This window comes from Vidua chalybeata, chromosome 24 (genome assembly GCF_026979565.1).
Source record: "Vidua chalybeata isolate OUT-0048 chromosome 24, bVidCha1 merged haplotype, whole genome shotgun sequence".
NCBI classification, from domain to species: domain Eukaryota; kingdom Metazoa; phylum Chordata; class Aves; order Passeriformes; family Viduidae; genus Vidua; species Vidua chalybeata.
Genome location: NC_071553.1, coordinates 2874952 through 2893630, shown reverse-complemented (window position 1 = coordinate 2893630; position 18679 = coordinate 2874952). Strand labels below are relative to the sequence as shown.

The window sequence follows — 18679 nt, the reverse complement described above, 5'->3', positions numbered from 1 at the left end:
GATAAAATGCTGAGCAAGGCATTCCAGAATAATTATTTTGTAATGCTTAACACAGTGTCAAGATCTGCTTTATGGAAATGAGGTCTTGGCTTCCCTTTGCTGTACATATAAAGTACTGCAGTGCCTGTAGTTATGAGTATTCTCTATGAACTACCAACTCTTGGGATTGTAATCAAACTTAATTGATAGCTTTGCTTTCTTCCACTTTGTGCCTCGCTGGAGCATTTTATTAACAAATCTTTGTCTTCCAGCCAAGGGGAAACAGATTTGGCAGAGGGAACTGAAAGGGGGAGGTGTTAGGGTACCCAGGAACTTTGTGAAGGTTGAATGGATGGGTTTATTGTACCTACTCTGCCTTCAGGCACCGCAGATTAAGTTTAAGAGAATAAACAGGAGAAATAGTAACATTTTGTGGGCCATCCTGAGACTTTCAGGTGAGTTTAAGGCAGTCTGGCTCTTGAATTGAAACTTGACATAATGCTTAGTTCTTCAAGACTGGCCTTACAAGCCTGTAAGAAGATGCAAGGTGAAACTATCCAACAACTTCATGATTAAGAAAAAATCAGTCTTAAAAAGATTGAAATTGTTCTTCCTCTCTGGTCTGCTATTTCATCATTTAATCCCACAAAAGCATTTAAAAATTTAACAAGAAATTGCATCTTCTGAGTTATTTCTCGTCCAGTTTGATAATGAGTATTTGTCTGATGCATTTAATGCAAAACAAAGAGTATTTCTATTATCTCACTCTAAAGAACACTTCTCTGCAGGGCTAAATGGGAGCTGTTCACTGTGCAAGGTAACACCATCAGGCAAAATCAGTACTCACAAGGCTTTGTGCTGCTTCTCTCCCAGGACTGAGGTTCTTCGATACCCATGAAGAACAATCCCAACAGTGTCAGCATTCCTGAACATTTGGAAGATCTATAAATAATAGACGAGAGGGGGAACAGAAAACTTCTGGTTTTTTTTTCATGAGTTCCTCAACATATTGGAAAGGAAATCCAAAGTCTTGGATCACAAAACTTTTGGCATGGATGTGTCTGCCAGTGTATTTTATGCCTCTGAACCATTTTATTTCTCTGACACAAAAATAGGTAAAGATTAGGTTAGATAATTTTGATACATTATCTGTATTGTTAATACTCAGCTTTCTGTAATATTGCTCAGAACAGTTTACCAACAGGAAAGATTTAATCCTGTAATGAAATAATCATTGTTTTAATGTAACCTTTAACTCACATAGAACAACAATTACTGTAATTAGCAATTAGTTGTCTGAGGGCTTTAGTCATTTAGTATTTGACTCTTGCTTTCATCATTTAATGATTTACAGTAATGAGCTGGAACATCAGTATTTTGTACTGAAGTGGCCAAAATAGTTGTCCAGGCATCCTTGCCCTCATGTGACAGATCTCAGATGGCTTGAGGAGAGTTAGCCAAGAGCAATAGGCAATGCCATCACTTCTGCTTCAGTTCTACTGAAAAACAACAACAAAGTGACTGCTGTGCCTTCCAGTCAGGGCTCAGTAGCTCTTGGAGGGCTGTTACTTTGCTGAGATTCTGCCCTTTGTTTGAGTTTTGTTTGACAAATGCTTTATAAATGAGCAGAAGAGGTGGTTTATGTTTCATTAATGAGGCTGATAGTGGTTAATTACTGAAGTTACGTAAACAATCCAATACCAGATCAAGCCAAACGGGTCATTTATGTAGAGAGGATCCAGCTGGAGTAGATGCGATTTCCTTTAACTATTCGGTTACCAAATGAGTCCCAAACATCTGGAATCTCCAGTCCAGATGAACAAAGAATTGTGCTGACCTTGAAAACGGATTCTCTCAGCAGGTATGGATCCATGGAAGCTCTTCCTTCATCTCCAGCTCCGTCACCCATCAGACCCTTGGAGCCAGCTGCCCAATCTCCACGGGGATTTGGCTCCCAGAGCTCCCAGTTTGCAGTGGTGGCAGTGAGGCTGCACAAGTGCTGCAGCAGTGTCCAGGTCAGGCTGCTGTCACCACATCTGCTTGTTTTCTATGGAAAACATGTGTGTCCCTTATTCCCCACTTCAGTGCCACTTCTGGATGTTGGCTCATGGCATGAACTCCTTCAGCTCCTATTCTCAGGCCGTATCTATGAGTGACACTTTGCTTACTTACTGCTAGTAAAGCAAGCTTGGAGTCTGGGATCATTTCCTTTGCCACTGAAGTGGCTCTGGGCATGTTACTGACCAGAGACTTCAGCAGCGTTTTACAGAATTGATGTATGTGTAGAAAAATAACAGAAAACAGAGCTGGAAGAGAGCTTTCCAAAGTCCTTTACAAAAAGTCCTCTTTACAAACCAAAGCAACTCAGAGAAAACAATCCTTGAGTTTAATCTGGTTGCCCAAACTGATCTTCAAAACAGCCAGTGGAGAAGATTGTACAAGGAACTCACTCCAGTGCTATTTTTACCACAGTAATTGCTTTCTCTAGTTTGTAATTTAAATCCCCCTTACGCCTAAATAACCTTTCTGGTTTTTGATTATTTACAAGCATGGAAAAGAGTTTATTTTCCTCTTCTTTGCAGCAATATTTTAGGTGACTTGAGTGTGCCCTCAAGTCTCCCATTTATGTCATGCTAAACTTTGAATAGGAGCAGTGATTTATTAAAATAATGTAAATATCTGTATTTACATAAATATATGTATTTAGCCAGTCATCTGGTCTGAATCACTTCATGATTATGCAAAATAGTTTCATTACTACAGTGTGGGAGTTAATTAACCTTGGGCTAATACTTAATTACTGCAATTAATTTCTACTACAACTTTTATATGGTTATTTTATGAACTTATTTATATACTGATTTTAGAAACTGAATTTACCCTGAATCCAGCAGGCTTTATAAACTGAGTCAAATGGGGATTTGATGCCTTTTAAAAACCTGAGCTTCAGGCTTAAGTCCCCTGAGTCAACAGGCTCTAAATACCCACATCCTAGAGCTAATTTGAACATCTTATCAGTAAGGTGCCTTCTATCAGAAAAAAATGCTAAAAATAAAAGTCAGTAGCATTTAAAAGCTAACCACAATATTTCACAAACCTCTGCTTGTTTTTCCAACTTTCATGAGAAAGGCTGGATGAAAAAGTCAATGGGATATTGTGAAAGAGATACTTCTGTGAAAAAAATATCTGTTATATCAATTGTAAAGCCTTCAGTTTTACTATTGAAGTTTTTTTGACAACTTGGCAAGTTTCTGTATGAGGCTGCTTTTACCAGAAAGACAAGTGCTGAGCATAATTAAGCTTAGAACATCATTATCTTTATTTCTGCTGCGTAATCACTGTGTTGCAGCCCCCCATCACCACATGTGATCAATGCAGGACATCTGAAAACTTAGAAAACCCCATAATATGCTCAAATAACATTTATTAGTCAATGCTGTTTGTGCTTGAAAGACTCAACTGTTCCACTCCACAGACAGAGTCGTAAATGGCACATGGAAATAAACAGCCTTAGGGCAGCTCTTCTCTGAAGCCCAAGGAATGTCCCTTGAAGGGTGATGGCCATTTATCCATGAAAACCTACTGTCCCAAAAGAGTATTTTAAGTGGCTTTGCTGTAAGTTACCCAACAGGAAATTACATTTTCCTTTTCCCATCTAATTCCATGCAGTATCCAACAGAAGCAGTTTTTCCTGAGGTGAATGGAGAACTGATCTTACACAGAAGGCAGGTGAGCTCCTCCTGGAGTGAGGAGATTTGCAACCTGCTGGGAGCACTGGAACAGCATGATACCTAACAACAAAACTCCCTATCCAAAAGGTTCCATCTACCTAGGAAACAATGAAAACATCAAATTGCAATATTAATTTATTAGAAGTTACTAACAATGGAAATACTCAAGGGGTTAAGAAGGAAATTTTACTGACTTAATGGCAACGTGAATTTAAGTTCACTGAGGTTGCCAATCACACAGAATCACAGAATAATGAGGTTGGAAGTGACCTCTAAGATCATCCAGTCCAGCCTATGCCCTGACACCTCAACCAGACTACAGCACCAAGTGCCATGTCCAGTCTTTTTTTAACACATCCAGAGATGGTGATTCTACCACCTCCCTAGGAAGACAATTCCAGTATTTTATTACTCTTTCGGTGAAATTTTTTTCCTAATATCCAACCTGTGCCTTCCCTGACGCAGCCTGAGGCTGTGTCCTCTTGTTCTGTCAGTGCTGCCTGGTGGAAGAGACCGACCCCACCTGTCTGCACCTCCCTTCAGGGAGTTGTGGAGAGCAACGAGGTCACCTCTGAGCCTCCTCTTCTCCAGGCTGAACAACCCCAGCTCCTTCAAACGTTCCTCACAGGATTTGTGTTCCAAGCCCCTCACCAGCCTTGTTGCCTCCTCTGGACGCGCTCAAGCATCTCAGTGTCCTTCCCAAACTGAGGAGCCAGAACTGGACACAGCACTCGAGGTGTGGCCTCACCAGCGCCGAGTACAGGGGAAGAATGAGCTCCCTACTCCTGCTGGTCACACAATTCCTAATGCAGGCCAGGATGCCATTGGCTTTCTGGGCCACCAAGGCACATTGCTGGCTCATATCCAACCGGCTGTCGACCAGCACTCCCAGGTCCCTTTCCGCCTGAACACTGTCCAGTCACACTGTCCCCAGTTTGTAACGTTGTAGGGGATTTTTGTGGCCAAAATGTACAACTTGGCACTTAGACTTATTAAACTTCATGCTGTTGGACTCTGTCCATCCATCCAACCGATCTAAGTCTCTCTGCAGAGCACTCCTTCTGTCCAACAGATCAACACAAACTCCCACCTTAGTGTCGTTTGCAAATTTACTAATGAAGGACTCAATGCCCTCATCCATGTCGTCTATAAAAATATTAAATAGAACTGGTCCCAGTACAGACCGCTGAGGGACTGAACTGAGTGTGAGCCTGGTGTGTGCCACAGGGGTGTCTGAATCACAACATGGAGGACAAGGTAAGTGTTTGCTGTTTGGAGGTCCTGGCCTGATCCAGCCTTTCCAAATTAAATTATTAGGTCATGTAAAAATCTCCAAATAATCCTACTGCAATATTTTCCCCACTTGGGAATTGAACATTTTCCATCACCACCCCGACATGTCAACGTGAAGCAACCAAAATGGGAGAATTTTGAATTCTAGCAAGAAAGCAGAATCTTCGTGCTGGGCAGGGAGGACTCTGGGAAGCAGTGACGTGAGGGTCCCCATGGCCTCTGTCCCTGATGACCCAGTTCTGATGTGATTTATGTGGGCTCGCAGCTGCCCTTGCTCCGACCCCAGAGGAGCTGTGTGGGAAGTTGGTGTCTCGGAGCCGCGGCGTGGCTCTGCCGAGTGTCTGGAGCCCGGGCTGTGCACACAAACTGATAAATAGGGAAAGGCCTGCTGGGCTGCAGCTGGAGCAGAGCTGGGACCGGCGCTGCAGCCCCACGGAGCCCGCGCGGGAGAGGAGCTCCCTGCAAGCACCGTGAGTATTTCATTCCCTTCTCTGCATGCTCTGAGGTTAGAAATTGCTGCTCAAGCCATACATCAGTTTGCCATGTGAAAATATTCCAGGCACTGGGCTTTTTTCTTCTTTACACCCTTTTTTCTTTCTTTTTAAACATCTGACTAAATGAAAATAGCAAACGTGCACTTTAAAATCTGGTTTTCTACTGCCAAAGGTTTGTTCCAACAGTACTTCATTTGACACACAGAGTGAAGAAAAACAACTTTTAAATTCAATCATTTGTTTCCCTTCCCACAAGTACCCAGAAAACTGTGAGTTTCAAGCAACCTCTAACCTCTTATTTTAGAATGTATAAAAATTATGCTTTTGAAATAATTATTAATGGAATAACAATTCCAAAGGAAAATTTCAAGATAAATGCAATGCAGTCCATTGGTGAAATAAGCCAGTTCCTATTATGGTTATTACATGGAATATAATAACCAGGAAGGAACACATTTAATAAGAAGAAAAGTGGAATTTCTTCAAAAAAAGGAGCTTTGGGGAGCTTCTTGGCACATTAAAAACCAGGAAGAACAGAAAAACATTTAATAATGCGTGTAAGCTGCATACAGGATCAATCAAATGATCCTACAATTTCCCCTGCAAAATCATTCTGTAATTAAGCAGTGATTACTGAATTGCTTGAGTGAAATTAGTTTGGCTGGCATCACACCTACTTGGCACTGATTATGCTCAGTTACTTTTTTTTTCAGTTTTTGGTTTAAATTTTCACAAATTAAAAAAAAAAAAAAAAAAAGCTTTGCCTTCCAGCTGCAAGCAAAGTACAGCGCTTAAACCTGAGCCTGAAACGTGCTCTGAGTTCCACTACGTGACCACTAACGTGCCCCAAGGTGTGCTAAATAGATGGTGAAGACCTTCACTCGAGTTCCTAAAATTCCCTGTAAACAAGAAATTTCCCCATGACTCAACTGTCAAAATATTTACGATAGCAGCTTAAGCACTGTCAGTACCGACCTCTGAAAGGGCTCCCTGTAGCCCTGCTCCATGAAGGATGTTTTGTATCCCAATAAATTTGATAAGTTGATGATATGTTGCTTTATGATATGGGGTTTTATAGCAATAAAAATGATAAACCCGACATCTTTCACCATAAATAGAAATAAATAGATGTTCAGAGTCTAGTCTGAACGTGTACATTCTATTTATAGTTCTACTTTATTTTTATCAATCAGTGGCTTTTTTTTTTCTTTAGTGGATCCCATTTTTGATAAATTGTCAAGTCTTTCAGTTGGGACTAAGAACTAAATTTCTGCATGAGATGGATAACCAAGCCTTTGAATCAACATGTTGTGGTTTATACTGAACATTTGTTGTTCAGAAGATGAGCACTGGCAAAACTAAGCCTGTAAAAGCACAACATTTTCAAACGTGCTTAAGCCACCTTGAGTGTAGGTCACCTCTTCCAAAAAACACCACTCCCCTCACCTGCTCAGGACTTCACAAGTGAAAATGCCCAGCAGTAGAAGGAGAAGCAGGAACAGTGTGTGCTTGAAGCAGATGACTTTTTCTGTCAGCTCAGTCTGTGTGACTCAGGGCTCAGGGCTCCCGCCCTAAGAGTGTTACTGCTAGGGATGCTACAAAATAAGTAATTTAAAAATTCGTCTTTTGTTCCCAGTTGTTTCCACTTTTTAGGCTAAAGATCTTTATGCATCCTCTCTGGGAACATATTAAGATTTTTGTTTCCTTTTAAAGCACTCATGCACAAATATGTGGTTATATTGGGAATACACAAAAAAGAGAAAAAGGGGCACAAAACATTTTGTTTTGGGAATGGCATGGCTTCAACTGCCCCAAACATCCAAACCTGCTGCTCTATTTTTATTTCAGCTTTGTCCCAGTTACTGCTTTGGACATTACACCTGGGCATGTCTGGTACCTTGTGTCAGGAACTTCACTGTGCTGGGCATGTGCAGAATTCCCTTACCTGGATAAGGTTAATGAGTGTCTGTGAGGGCTGGGGAAGTGTCCCATGAGGTGTGAGAGGTTTGGGATGGCCACAGAGCCTTGGGGAGAGCAGCACATGGATCATGGAATCCCAGGGACTGCTGCAGTTTGGAGGAGGCCTCCCTGATACTGCCTCACTCACAACGGGGGAGGCAAAGGTTGGAAAACATGACTCTCACAGTCACTCATAATCAAAACTTGCCTGGCCTAGGAAATGAAGTTCCTTCCTTACATATCTTATTCTCTTCTTTTTTTTTTTTTCTTTTTTGCTTTAAAAATCCCCATGCTGTGTTTGATCAGAAGAGCAAGTTTGTCAACATTAAATTCTCAAATGTCAGAAAATAAAACTCTTAATGTTTATGCATGTCTCATTCTAAGACAGGAGAGCATTCCTCAGATAACCATTGGATTTACTCTTCCCACTGTTCTAACATCCTCTTAACTCTCTTAATTTAAGATTTCAGTTTATGAAGTCTCAGCCTAAGCTGGAAATTTTGTAGGTGCAACTGGTTACTGTTATTAGCCATAAAAATTAGTAAGAAGGGCTGAATCCTTTCTCATACAATAACTAAGCTGAGGAAACTTTGCCTAAGGAAAATCTGCTTCCAAGTTTTAGAATGTTTAAGTAATCAACCACCTTACATTTGGTACTTCATACTCCCAATATACTGCTTTTATTAGACTGGATCAGTGTCATTTTTTATCTACTATTCAATTATGACTTTTATTTAAAGAAGCCACAGGAATTCAGAAACACATTTCTTCAGCAAACACACATTTTTGGGAAAAAAATGTAGACTTTGCCCAGGCCAAATTGATCTAACTGATAAGACCTCATGATTCAGTGACTTATTTTGCTCTCAAACAAATATTTACTAGCAGAGATAACAAACCCCCAGCATTCCAGCCTCACTGCATCCTTTCACCTTCTGCTGACAAGATGAAGTGAAAGTGGTCAGCCCCAAAGCTCTGTGCAGTTTGGGGGAAGGGATGTGTATTTTACCAGTCAAGACTTCAGATTCCCTGGGGTGATTCATTCATTGTCTCAGCTGCAGCAAGGTACAGGTATAGCACAAACCCCTTCCTGCAGGGAGGGTCTTTAAACCCACCTTGCTGTAAATTCTGCAGAGAATTCTGTTGAAGGAGTTGGATTTGCTGTATTTTCCAAATCCTTCCATGCCTTTTTCGACTTTTTTATCCTTCCTGTCTGCTCAGGGAAAGCCTGTGAGTGGTTCATGGGCAAATTGTCTCTTACAGCCCTTGCTCAGTGGGCATCAGGCTCAGCAAAGGTTTAACCTGTGGCCACATCCCACTCATGCAGAGAGACAAGGGGGCAAGGAAAATATTTCTACTTACTCCTCTAATGGCTACCCTGTTAGCTCTCAATTCTAAGCAACACCAGAGGTTTGCTGTAGGTATGTAAACTCAAACCCAGCTCGTGCCAGTGTCCATACAGACTTTTTTTTTTCTCTAAAACTCTTTAAAGAGTTTTTAAAGCACACTTCTTCATAACTTCTCTAAATTTGAATCTATAAGTCAAATAACTGAAAAATGAGGTAAGTTTTGAACTCCAAGCACAGCAGCTCTTCTCACCATGTCACTGTGAGCTCGCAGTGCACTTTGTTATTGGAAATGTCAGTGAATCCAGCCAGGAGCCCAGGCTCCTTCAATGACCAAGGAGCAGTGGAAAGCTCTTTAGAGGCAGCATATCCTATAGGAAATCAATATTTTGGTCTTCACTGAAAACTTTATGCCATTAAAGGAACACAGTAAGTGTAATGCAGGCAGTGCTTAAGCAAGGCAAAGTTGAGTTTTACTGCATAAATGAGTACTTACATGACGAAGAACAGATATTCCATGCTGGCCTTTCCATGCTATTTTCCTTGCTTCAACTCTGCATAAAAAGTGAATGAAATAAAACTCATTAAAAGCCCATCTTTGTGCACAAACAGGTCAGCCCCAGATCTACACTACAGCAAATGCTCCAATTCTTGCCCAAAGCAAGTTTATTCTATCTGTTAAGCTCCTTTTAACCATCTCTGAATTAGTGAATTTACCAGTCCAATTCCCCCACATGGTTTTGTGTAAAACTCAGAGCAAAACATTTCTAACTATAACTTGGAAACTTAGGAAAGAATTTTACCCTGAATCTGTAATATCAGGACACTCAAACATTTTGTAGTCTCGTTGAGGGTGTTATGTGACTTCACGCAGACATCTGATTTTCTTATGATCTGAAAACTGCCATATTCTGGAGTTTTCTGGCTCTGTGTCTAACCCTACCCAGCAATTCTTTCCCCTTTCCCCAGGCTGCTGTTTAAAGGCTGGTCTCACAGCAGAGTGGATGAAGCAGTGCAGCTGGGAGCAGAGCATGGCCAACACGTTTGTCACCGTCCCTGACGGGTACGGCCTTCCCGAGCCCATCCAGTACTACGGTGAGTAAAGCGAGTTTTGTACTCTGGAAATGCAGCAAAATGAACTCCTGGGGGAATTTTTTTTTTTAATTAATTTAAATTTATCTTTAATGCACTTGGAAGCTCTTACCAAGCTCGTACTGAAAGTGTATGGAAATCTATTACTGTGGGCTCATACAGGCTTTTGAGCACAATGGGATTATTCTGACTGAGCATTCCATATAAACATCCCCAGTTCTGTCTCCCTTTAACCTGCATGGAGAAGACACAGGTTTTATTACAGTATTCCAGATACATTATAAATAGATAATGCCTGTTCTATATCTTATGTAACTATAATTGCAATAACTAATTTGATTCTGGAAGACTAAAGGCAGGACCCAAAGCCCACTAAAAGAAAAAAAAATCTGTTTTAAAAAATCTTTTCAATTTGTTTTATAGAGATTTTAATAAGCCCAAAGGAAGAATGAAACATGATGCATGTTGCACAGGCTTTGTTTGGTATAGCTGTGTGTATTTAAGGGAGGCTGGATAAAATTGAAGCTCAAAGACAGAAAGGCAGGAAGAAACTCTCTTTGTAATTCTGTACCTACATTTTACTAAACTAAAATCTCATAACTGTAAAGACATATGTGTGGGAAAATACTAAATAAAACAAGTCTCTGCTTTTTACTCTTCTGAAGTCCAATTTTAAGACCCCTGTCACAGGATTTTTTATTACTCTCTGATTTCTACACAATTTTCTCAGACCCTTGTGCAACGTTTTCAAAATGATGTCTGAGGTATGTATCAGTAGGTTACTTTATTATGTACATACTATGTACATATGTACATATGTAATTATTACTTTATTTATGTACACTTTATTCATTAAGAAATTCACTTGTGGAAGATATTTGACTGTACTGTGGACAGCTAATAAAAACAACCTTTAAGTGCAAGATCTGAAGGCAACTGTGCCATCACTTGGCAAGTGATATTCAATTATCTACTAACACTAATCCAGTGGCACCCACATGATATTGCCCAAACTGTTACTGAGCCATTTTTGCTACATTTCAGATTTCACTTAAGAACATTACAGGTTTAAATTTAAATAGAATGTGTCAGATTGCCCCTCTGAAAACGTGTTCCTCTAATATTTATGCTATTAAATCCATAAAACATTTTTAAACCTTGGAGCAGCTGGTGAGATGCTCTCCAGGTTTTCACTCCACTTTCGATTTCCCCCGGAACAGATGTTTTACCGGAGCACATCAACTACCAGCTGCAGGACCCGGATTTCCAGGCTGCCCCGTACTGCCAGTACTCAGCAGTGCCAGTGCCAGCCCTGCCGCCGCAGCCCGGCCCGGCCCCGTACGGCTCCTACAGCCTGGACCCCCCGTATGACGGGCCCTGCGTCGGCAGCAGCTGCGAGCTCAGCAAGGGCCCCTTCCTGCCTCCCCACGGGGAGGACGGCGGGTACCAGGGGCTCAAGAGGCCCAGGTTAAACCACTCGGTGAGGCTGAAGGGGCAGGAGGAGCTGTGCGTGGTGTGTGGGGACAAAGCCTCGGGGTACCACTACAACGCACTGACCTGCGAGGGCTGCAAAGGTGAGTGGGGACACGGGGCCTCGGTGCCACCTTCCAAACAGATTCGGCTGGGGTTAGAGCTGGTGTTACCACAGTGGCTTTTAATTTATCTAATGAACCCCCTATCTAACACACTCACTCCAAATTTGCATTTTTATGACATTCTTTGAAGAAATATTTTCAAAGTCTGTATTTAATATGAGCACTTCAAGCATCTCATTTTTGCCTTGATGACTCGCTAGAATAGTGTCAGCGTAAGCAGGTGCTGGTTTTCTCATGAACATTTCTTAGAGATTTATTTCAGTGTTATTAATTTCACTTATTATTATAAGTGAATGAAAGCAACTAGTAATTACTCGCTGATCACATTTTAACTTGTTGGTATGGGAGCTGTCTCATGAGGGGCAGCTCTGATCTCTGCTCCCTGTGACCAGAGACAGGACTTGAGGGAAGGGCTGGAGCTGTGCCAGGGGTGGATATAAGGGAAAAGTTCTTCCCCCAGAGGGTGCTGGGCACTGCCCAGGCTCCCTAGGGAATGGGCACAGCCCTGAGGCTGCCAGCTCCCTGAACACTGCTCTCAGTGATGCACAGGCTGGGATTTGGGGGTATCTGTGGAGGTTCAGGGGATAGACTTGGTGATCTTCATGGGTCCCTTCCAAATCAGCATATTCTATGATTCTGTGTATGGAAAATGTCAATTAATATCAGTCAGAAAGAACCAGACATAACTATATTTTTAAAAAGCAGTTTTAAAATCAAGGCAATGTTTCCATTTAAAAAACCCAACCATTCACACCCAGAGGACACTTTTAAATCCTGGTGAGATAAAGCTCCTTCGATTGCCCCAGCCATGACCTGGTCCTCGTTCCCAGGCTTCTTCCGGCGCAGCATCACCAAGAACGCCGTGTACCGCTGCAAGAGCGGGGGGCACTGCGAGATGGACATGTACATGAGGAGGAAGTGCCAGGAGTGCCGCCTCAAGAAGTGCAGAGCTGTGGGAATGCTGGCAGAATGTGAGTGCTCCTTCCTGCTGGATTCTTCACTAGTCACCGCAGATAAAACCTTCTCCAAAGGCAGTCCCTTCCTGATGATACTGCTCTAAGCTTCGTTTAGCTGTAGGAAAATTAACTTTGGGGATGGTGGCACCTGTAGCATCTTGGTGTGCAGAAGCCAGCAATGTTTGGGAAGTACCCCCTCACCTTAAGAAAGCTGTTCAAAGACAGTACAAGGAAAAAAAAGGAAGTACTAGCAAGATAAGCTAAATATCCTGAATCTTGTCAGGATAGAAGTGAGAGATCAGATGAGCTTTAGGATTTGAGGGAAGAAATTTAAATAAAAATGGCTTGATGGTCTTTGGTAAAAAATTCTGATGCCTGTGTGTCACAGAGACACAAGGACAAAGATGCCTGCAGACCCTCAGGCCTTTGGTGGCTACTGAACATCAGCTCACCTGATAAGTAACACACGGCCACATTCTCTAGGAAACATAGTTCATTATAGGTGACAGCTTCTGTGATGCAAGACTGGAGTTATCTCTGATAAAAGTGATGACTTCAGACTGCAATTAATTGAAAGTGCAAGCACTGATGGCCACTTCACACCTCACAGGTTTGCTGACTGAAGTCCAGTGCAAGTCAAAGCGACTCAGGAAGAATTTCAAGCAGAAGAGCAGTTTCCTTTGCAACATAAAGCTGGAAGATGAGGGACTGAATAGTAAGCAAGTATCATCTACAACAAGATCTGGAAAAGTGGGATATTTTTCTATTTAAAATATCTCTTTTTATCACTTACTCTTACTCCAAGTCGTTGTGACTCGATTGGTTTATTTTTTTAGCAGATCCCAGAGAAGATGGAACTTACTCCAGGAGAACATCAGCTTCTTGACCACATTGTAGCAGCACACCAAAAATACACAATTCCCCTTGAGGAAGCCAGGAAGTTTGTAGGTATCCAGCACACACAGCCTGCATTGCTGAGTCACTGTTGTCATGTGTCTTGGCTATATCCAATGTGCAAATGCTCTTTTTGCAGCTACAGGAAACTGCAAGTCCTGAGGAAAGTTTCCTCCACCTGTCTGAGACAGCTGTTGTCCATGTCCAGGTGTTGGTGGATTTCACAAAAAGACTCCCAGGTGAGTTCCTTCCTTTGGGGAACATTAGAGGAACCAAATCAAACTGATGGCATGAACCAGAGAAAAATACAGACTTTAAGAAAAGGCTTTAAACTGATTATTTGTACTTCTAACTTGCCATTTCTGTGTCATGAGGACAACCTAGAAGCTTTCAGTTCAAAAGTTTGCTATGATTAGATTTCTTCTCCATTTCTGACATGGAGTAGAGACATTTTCTGGAAGCATGTGGACCACAAAATACAACCTTGAGGGAATTACTATCTCCCCACATTCTCTGAAATCCAATCTGAGTCTACAATTTATCATAATCACCAAAGGAAAAAACAGATGTTCCTTCAAAGGAAAAGGCAGCACAGAAGAGACTAACCAGGTGTTCTTATTCATATTTTTCTTTCGGAAAGAACAAGGGAACATGCAATTAAATTCACTCAGTTTCAGTGTAAAGTTGACAAAGTAACATTTGACAGGGAGGGTGATAACTTTTCTTTGTAAAACTCACCGACAAAGGTCAATCACCATATCTAAAGTAGGTATTTGATGTAATTTAGAATCTCTGTGGGGCAGAGCTGAAGGAAGGGGTGAGCTGTCTGTTTTCTTGTGTTACATATCCTACTTTGATCAGGTTTAAGAAAAAAATCACCAAAGTTCCTTTGCTCTTGAATTGCAAGTGTAGACAATGAGCTTGTCAAAAGATGAACACAATTTCTAAAAAGAAAATAATGTAGCAATTAATGGAATATCCACAGTCACTAAACAATGCAGCAAATTTAGGTGTTAGGCCTATATTTATCAGATATTACGAAGAATGTTTTGATAACCCCTTGTTTAGTCACAAATTTTTACTTGTATCTTCCTGTGAACATGGGAATCTTTTAACACTGAAAACTGCCCCCTTTTTTTTTTTCTTTTTAATTGTCTAACCTGCAAACTAGCAAGAAAGATCCCAAATCTTTGGCACATGCATCATATGCATCATTTAACTATGGCTCCGTCTTTCCAGTAAAGATATCTATTTTTAAAAAATCATCTTTTTCACATGATGTTGGGGGCTTAAAGGCAGCCCCAGCCTTCCCTGATCCTGAACATGCACCTTTCTCTGCAGGGTTTGAGAGTTTAGCCAGTGAGGACCAGATTGCTCTGCTGAAAGGGTCCACAGTGGAGGCGATGTTCTTGAGATCAGCCCAAATTTACAACCAAAGAATGAGCGAGTGCCAGCCATCAACCAGTGAAAGTAGGTCTGAAACACTTGACTTGCATCACTGTGGGGTGAGGGGATGGTATCAGCTATATTAATTACATATTATACATTGGGTCAAATTTAACACAAGAGACCTTGACCAATAAAAATGCAAGCAAAGAACTTGGATGCCAAAAAGGATTTTATACCTTCATGGGTTTGGGAAAAAGTCACACATTTTCAGCAATGATACAGACAGATATTTAAGATCACTTTAAGCTTGACTGGGAACTGTCATCTGCCTTGTTCCAGGTCATGTAAGACTTTCTGATCACGGGACATGTTGTCATGTTCAAAACCTTGATAAAAGCAATATTTATTCCATGGAAATGTGTCATAATAAAGAGAGACCAACTTCTACTACTACCACAGGTAATGGAGGTCTCAGAATCTAAACACTGTGAATTTTTTGCTTTACTGGCCCTATTTTTCTTACACTGAGCTACATTGTCCTTATGGCCACTGTTCCAGCTCCTTGCCTCCCTTTTTCCTCTCCCTTTCCTTTTCCTCTCCCTCTCCCTTGAGCTGCTCTGGCATTACCTCCTCAGCTATTACACACTGGCATGACATCCTCATGGCAGGAAGAGATGTCTTCATGCCTGCTTGTATCCTTTGAGTAATATATACATTCAAAGCTCCACAGTACAACTGCCATACAACTTTTGTTATTATTTTAGCAATTAACACTGTTTTCACAAAATTAGTTAACTATTTCATGCAATGGAACAGCCCCAAGCCTTAAAAGATTCACAGAATCACAGAATCATGGAACGAGTGAGGTTGGAAGGGATCACAGTGGGTCACCTGGTGCCACCTCCCTGCTCCAGCAGGGTCATCCCAGAGCACATGGCACCAGCTCATCTCCAGATGGGTCTGGAATATCTCCAGTTAGGGAGACTCCACACCCTTTCTGGGCAATCTGTTCCCTCACAGGAAAGAAGTTGTTCCTCATGTTCAGGTGGAACTTCCCAAGCAGTTCCTGCCCGTTCCTCTGGTGCCATTGCTGGTCGCTGCTCTGCCCCTCCCTGCAGACAGGGACAGCCAGGCCTGAGGTCCCCTCTCAGCTGGGGCTCCTCTCCAGGCTGAGCAGCCCCAGCTCCCTCAGCCTTTCACAGAATCATGGAATCACTTCGCTTGGAAAAGACCTCTAAGATCACAGAGTCCAACCGTTCACCATTTCCTCGTAAGAGAGATGCCCCAGTCCCCTCATGAGCTCCACAGCCTCGGCTGGACCTGCTCCAGGAGCTCCATGTCCCTTGTCCTGGGGAGCCCAGAGCCAGACACAGTGATCCAGAAGTATCAGGGAGGGTCCCCTCGCACCCTTCAGGCAAAGATGATTTGCAACTGTTTCTGCACTGAAATAACATCCTCATTATTTTGCATGCTTGTTGAGTTGTTTTTTTTTCTTTTTAACCAAAAAATGTTGGTTTTTTTCCATTTTCCAGGCATAACTGAGGAGTTCATCACCGCCCTGTTCTACTTCTACAGAACCATGGGGGAACTCAAAGTGACCGAGACCGAATACGCTCTGCTCGTGGCCACAACAGTGTTCTTTTCAGGTAAGTTGGGAAGGTGACAACAACTAGCTGTCACTTGCCCCGGGGGAGCTCCCATTTGTCCTCTCAGGGGCGGCGGCGCTGACCGGACCCTGAGGGGCGGCGGCGCCCGCAGCATCCCGCTCACCGCTCGCTCCGTGCCGCCGCTCTCCCGCAGACCGCCCGCTGCTGAGGGACAAGCGCCATGTGGAGGAGCTGCAGGAGCCGCTGCTGGGGATCCTGTACAAGCACTCGAAGCTGCAGCACCCGCGGGACCCGCAGCGCTTCGCGCGGCTGCTGGGGCGCCTCACGGAGCTGCGCTCGCTCCGCCACGCCCACGCGGGGGCGCTGCGCGCGCGGGACCCGCGCCTGGCCGCGCCGCTGCGCGACCTCTGGGACCTCCACTAGGCGGCGCCAACGCCGCCGGCCCGCGCGCCCCTTCCCGCCTCGGGCGCGCGCCGTCGTTTCCCGCCCTTTTCGCCCTCCCTCAGCGGCCGCCGTGAGGCGCCGGTGCCGCTGTCGCTGCCGGTGCAATGTGGTGGCGATGTCGCTGTCGGTGCAAGTGTTGGTGTCGGTACCAGTGCCGGTGCTGGCATTGGTTTGGGTGCCACGCTTAGTGCCAGTGTCAGTGCTGGTGTCGGTGCCGGTGTTGCTGCTGGTGTAGGTGGTGGTGGTACAAGATGTCGCTGTTGGTACAAGTGTTGATGTCAGTACCAGTTGTCGGTGCTGGTGCTGGCATTGGTTTGGGTGCCATGCTCAGTGCCGGTGTCAGTGCTGGTGCTGATGTTGGTGCTGGTTGTCGCTGCTGGTGTCAGCGTCAGTACCAGTGTTGGTGTTGCTATCAGTGTTGATGCCGGTGTCATTTGGTGCTGGTATCAGTACCAGCGGCGATGTCGGTGCCGAGTGTCAGTGTCACTGCTTTTCTCCAGGCCCACTGAGAAAACCCCGTTCAAACGGCTCGTGCGGCCGTGCCTGAGCGCCGGGCAGGGCCCGTGGCCAAGGCCCTGCGAGCGCTCGGGCCGTGGGGCTGTGCCAGCTCAGAGGTGCCACCGGCCACCCCCGGCCTGGCTGCAATGGGTGGGGGACACCGACAGGGACACAGGGACACTGCTGGGAGCCCCCTGACCCGAGCACACACATCTCGGCCTGTCCCGGGAAGTGTTCAAGGCCAGCTTGGACAGGGCTTGGAGCACACTGGGATAATGGAAATTGTCTCTGCCCATGGCAGGGGGTGGCACTGGATGAGCTTCAAGGTCCCTTCCAACCCAAGCCATTCCATGGTTCTGTGTGTGTGTGACATTCGCTGAAGTCATTTCTCTGCAGACTGCCAAGATTGGTGCTGGAAGGAACATCTTTGACTTTAATTTCAAAGACTTCTGCTGTTATTCTCTATCAAGACTGAAGGAAATCATCTTGATCATCTGCTCTGTGTTGTAACTGCACATCACCGATGATAAATCCACATTTGATGTGGGTGATCCAGCAGTGAGCAGTGCCCCACTTGGATGCTTGCGCTGGCTTTGAAGTCCTGCTTACACCAGACCAAATGTGCAGTGAAAACGTTCTGTCACCACACTGAGTTTTGTGAATTAAACAAATTATTGTTTCATGTTGAGGTTCCTTACGGAATATGTTTAGATTCAAATGTGATATTCTGACAGGAGATGAGTTACACTATTTATCCTATTGTTTTGTGACTTGAAAACCGTGTAAAATGGCATTTTCATACTAAAACATAGTCAGATGTGGTGTTTAAAACTACCCATGGGGGTAAAGAAAAAAATAAATATCAACTACTGGACTTTAAAGAAATAATTGTGCTTCTTGAATCCTTTATCATGTACCTGTGCACAGACAGACAGCAGCCAATGAATTCTCCTCATCAGAACCTTCCACTCTGGCCACAGCCTAAAAAGCAAACTACAAAACACCAGTGGTTTGAAAAGCCACTGTGAAGTACAAAGCAAGCGAGTTCCAAAGCCGTTACCAATTTTGATAATGTCAAAAATTGCAGGCAGTTGATTTATTAATTAAAAATAGTATTTTCATGTTAGCTGTAATTTTTTTTTAATTCTGGATTTTATAATCCTGTACAAATCTACCCATAGGAAACTAACTCTTAAGTTTGTGCAGGAGTTTAACAAATGCCCAAGTGATGATTTTAATTTGCCATTCAGTCCCATGCTGTGGCAAAATCACTGATTCAGGTAAAACTAAAGTAAATTTTACCTTGCACATTCTTTAACAGTTTTTAATATTGTCAGGTTTTACTATTCATGACTAGTCTAACAGTTTAGTAGCTGTAAATGTTAAATACGGTTTCACTGTT

General features: G+C 43.3%; 1 protein-coding gene across 2 annotated transcripts; it reads left to right on the top strand.

Moving 5' to 3' along the window:
- Positions 1 to 5387: 5387 nt before the first annotated feature.
- On the top strand, positions 5388 to 18145 carry LOC128799613 (bile acid receptor-like). Of its 2 annotated transcripts, none has more exons than XM_053964157.1 (11): positions 5388 to 5473; positions 9772 to 9897; positions 11115 to 11468; positions 12320 to 12460; positions 13056 to 13195; positions 13285 to 13389; positions 13479 to 13578; positions 14681 to 14809; positions 15068 to 15187; positions 16261 to 16374; positions 16529 to 18145. In XM_053964157.1, the coding sequence occupies exons 2-11, from the start codon at positions 9807 to 9809 to the stop codon at positions 16756 to 16758; spliced, it is 1524 nt and encodes a 507-aa protein (XP_053820132.1). In that variant the 5' UTR covers positions 5388 to 5473; positions 9772 to 9806; the 3' UTR covers positions 16759 to 18145. The 2 variants fall into 2 exon arrangements, with proteins under 2 accessions (XP_053820132.1, XP_053820130.1); XM_053964155.1 differs by having other exon boundaries at positions 13282 to 13389.
- The last annotated feature ends 534 nt before the right edge of the window (positions 18146 to 18679 follow it).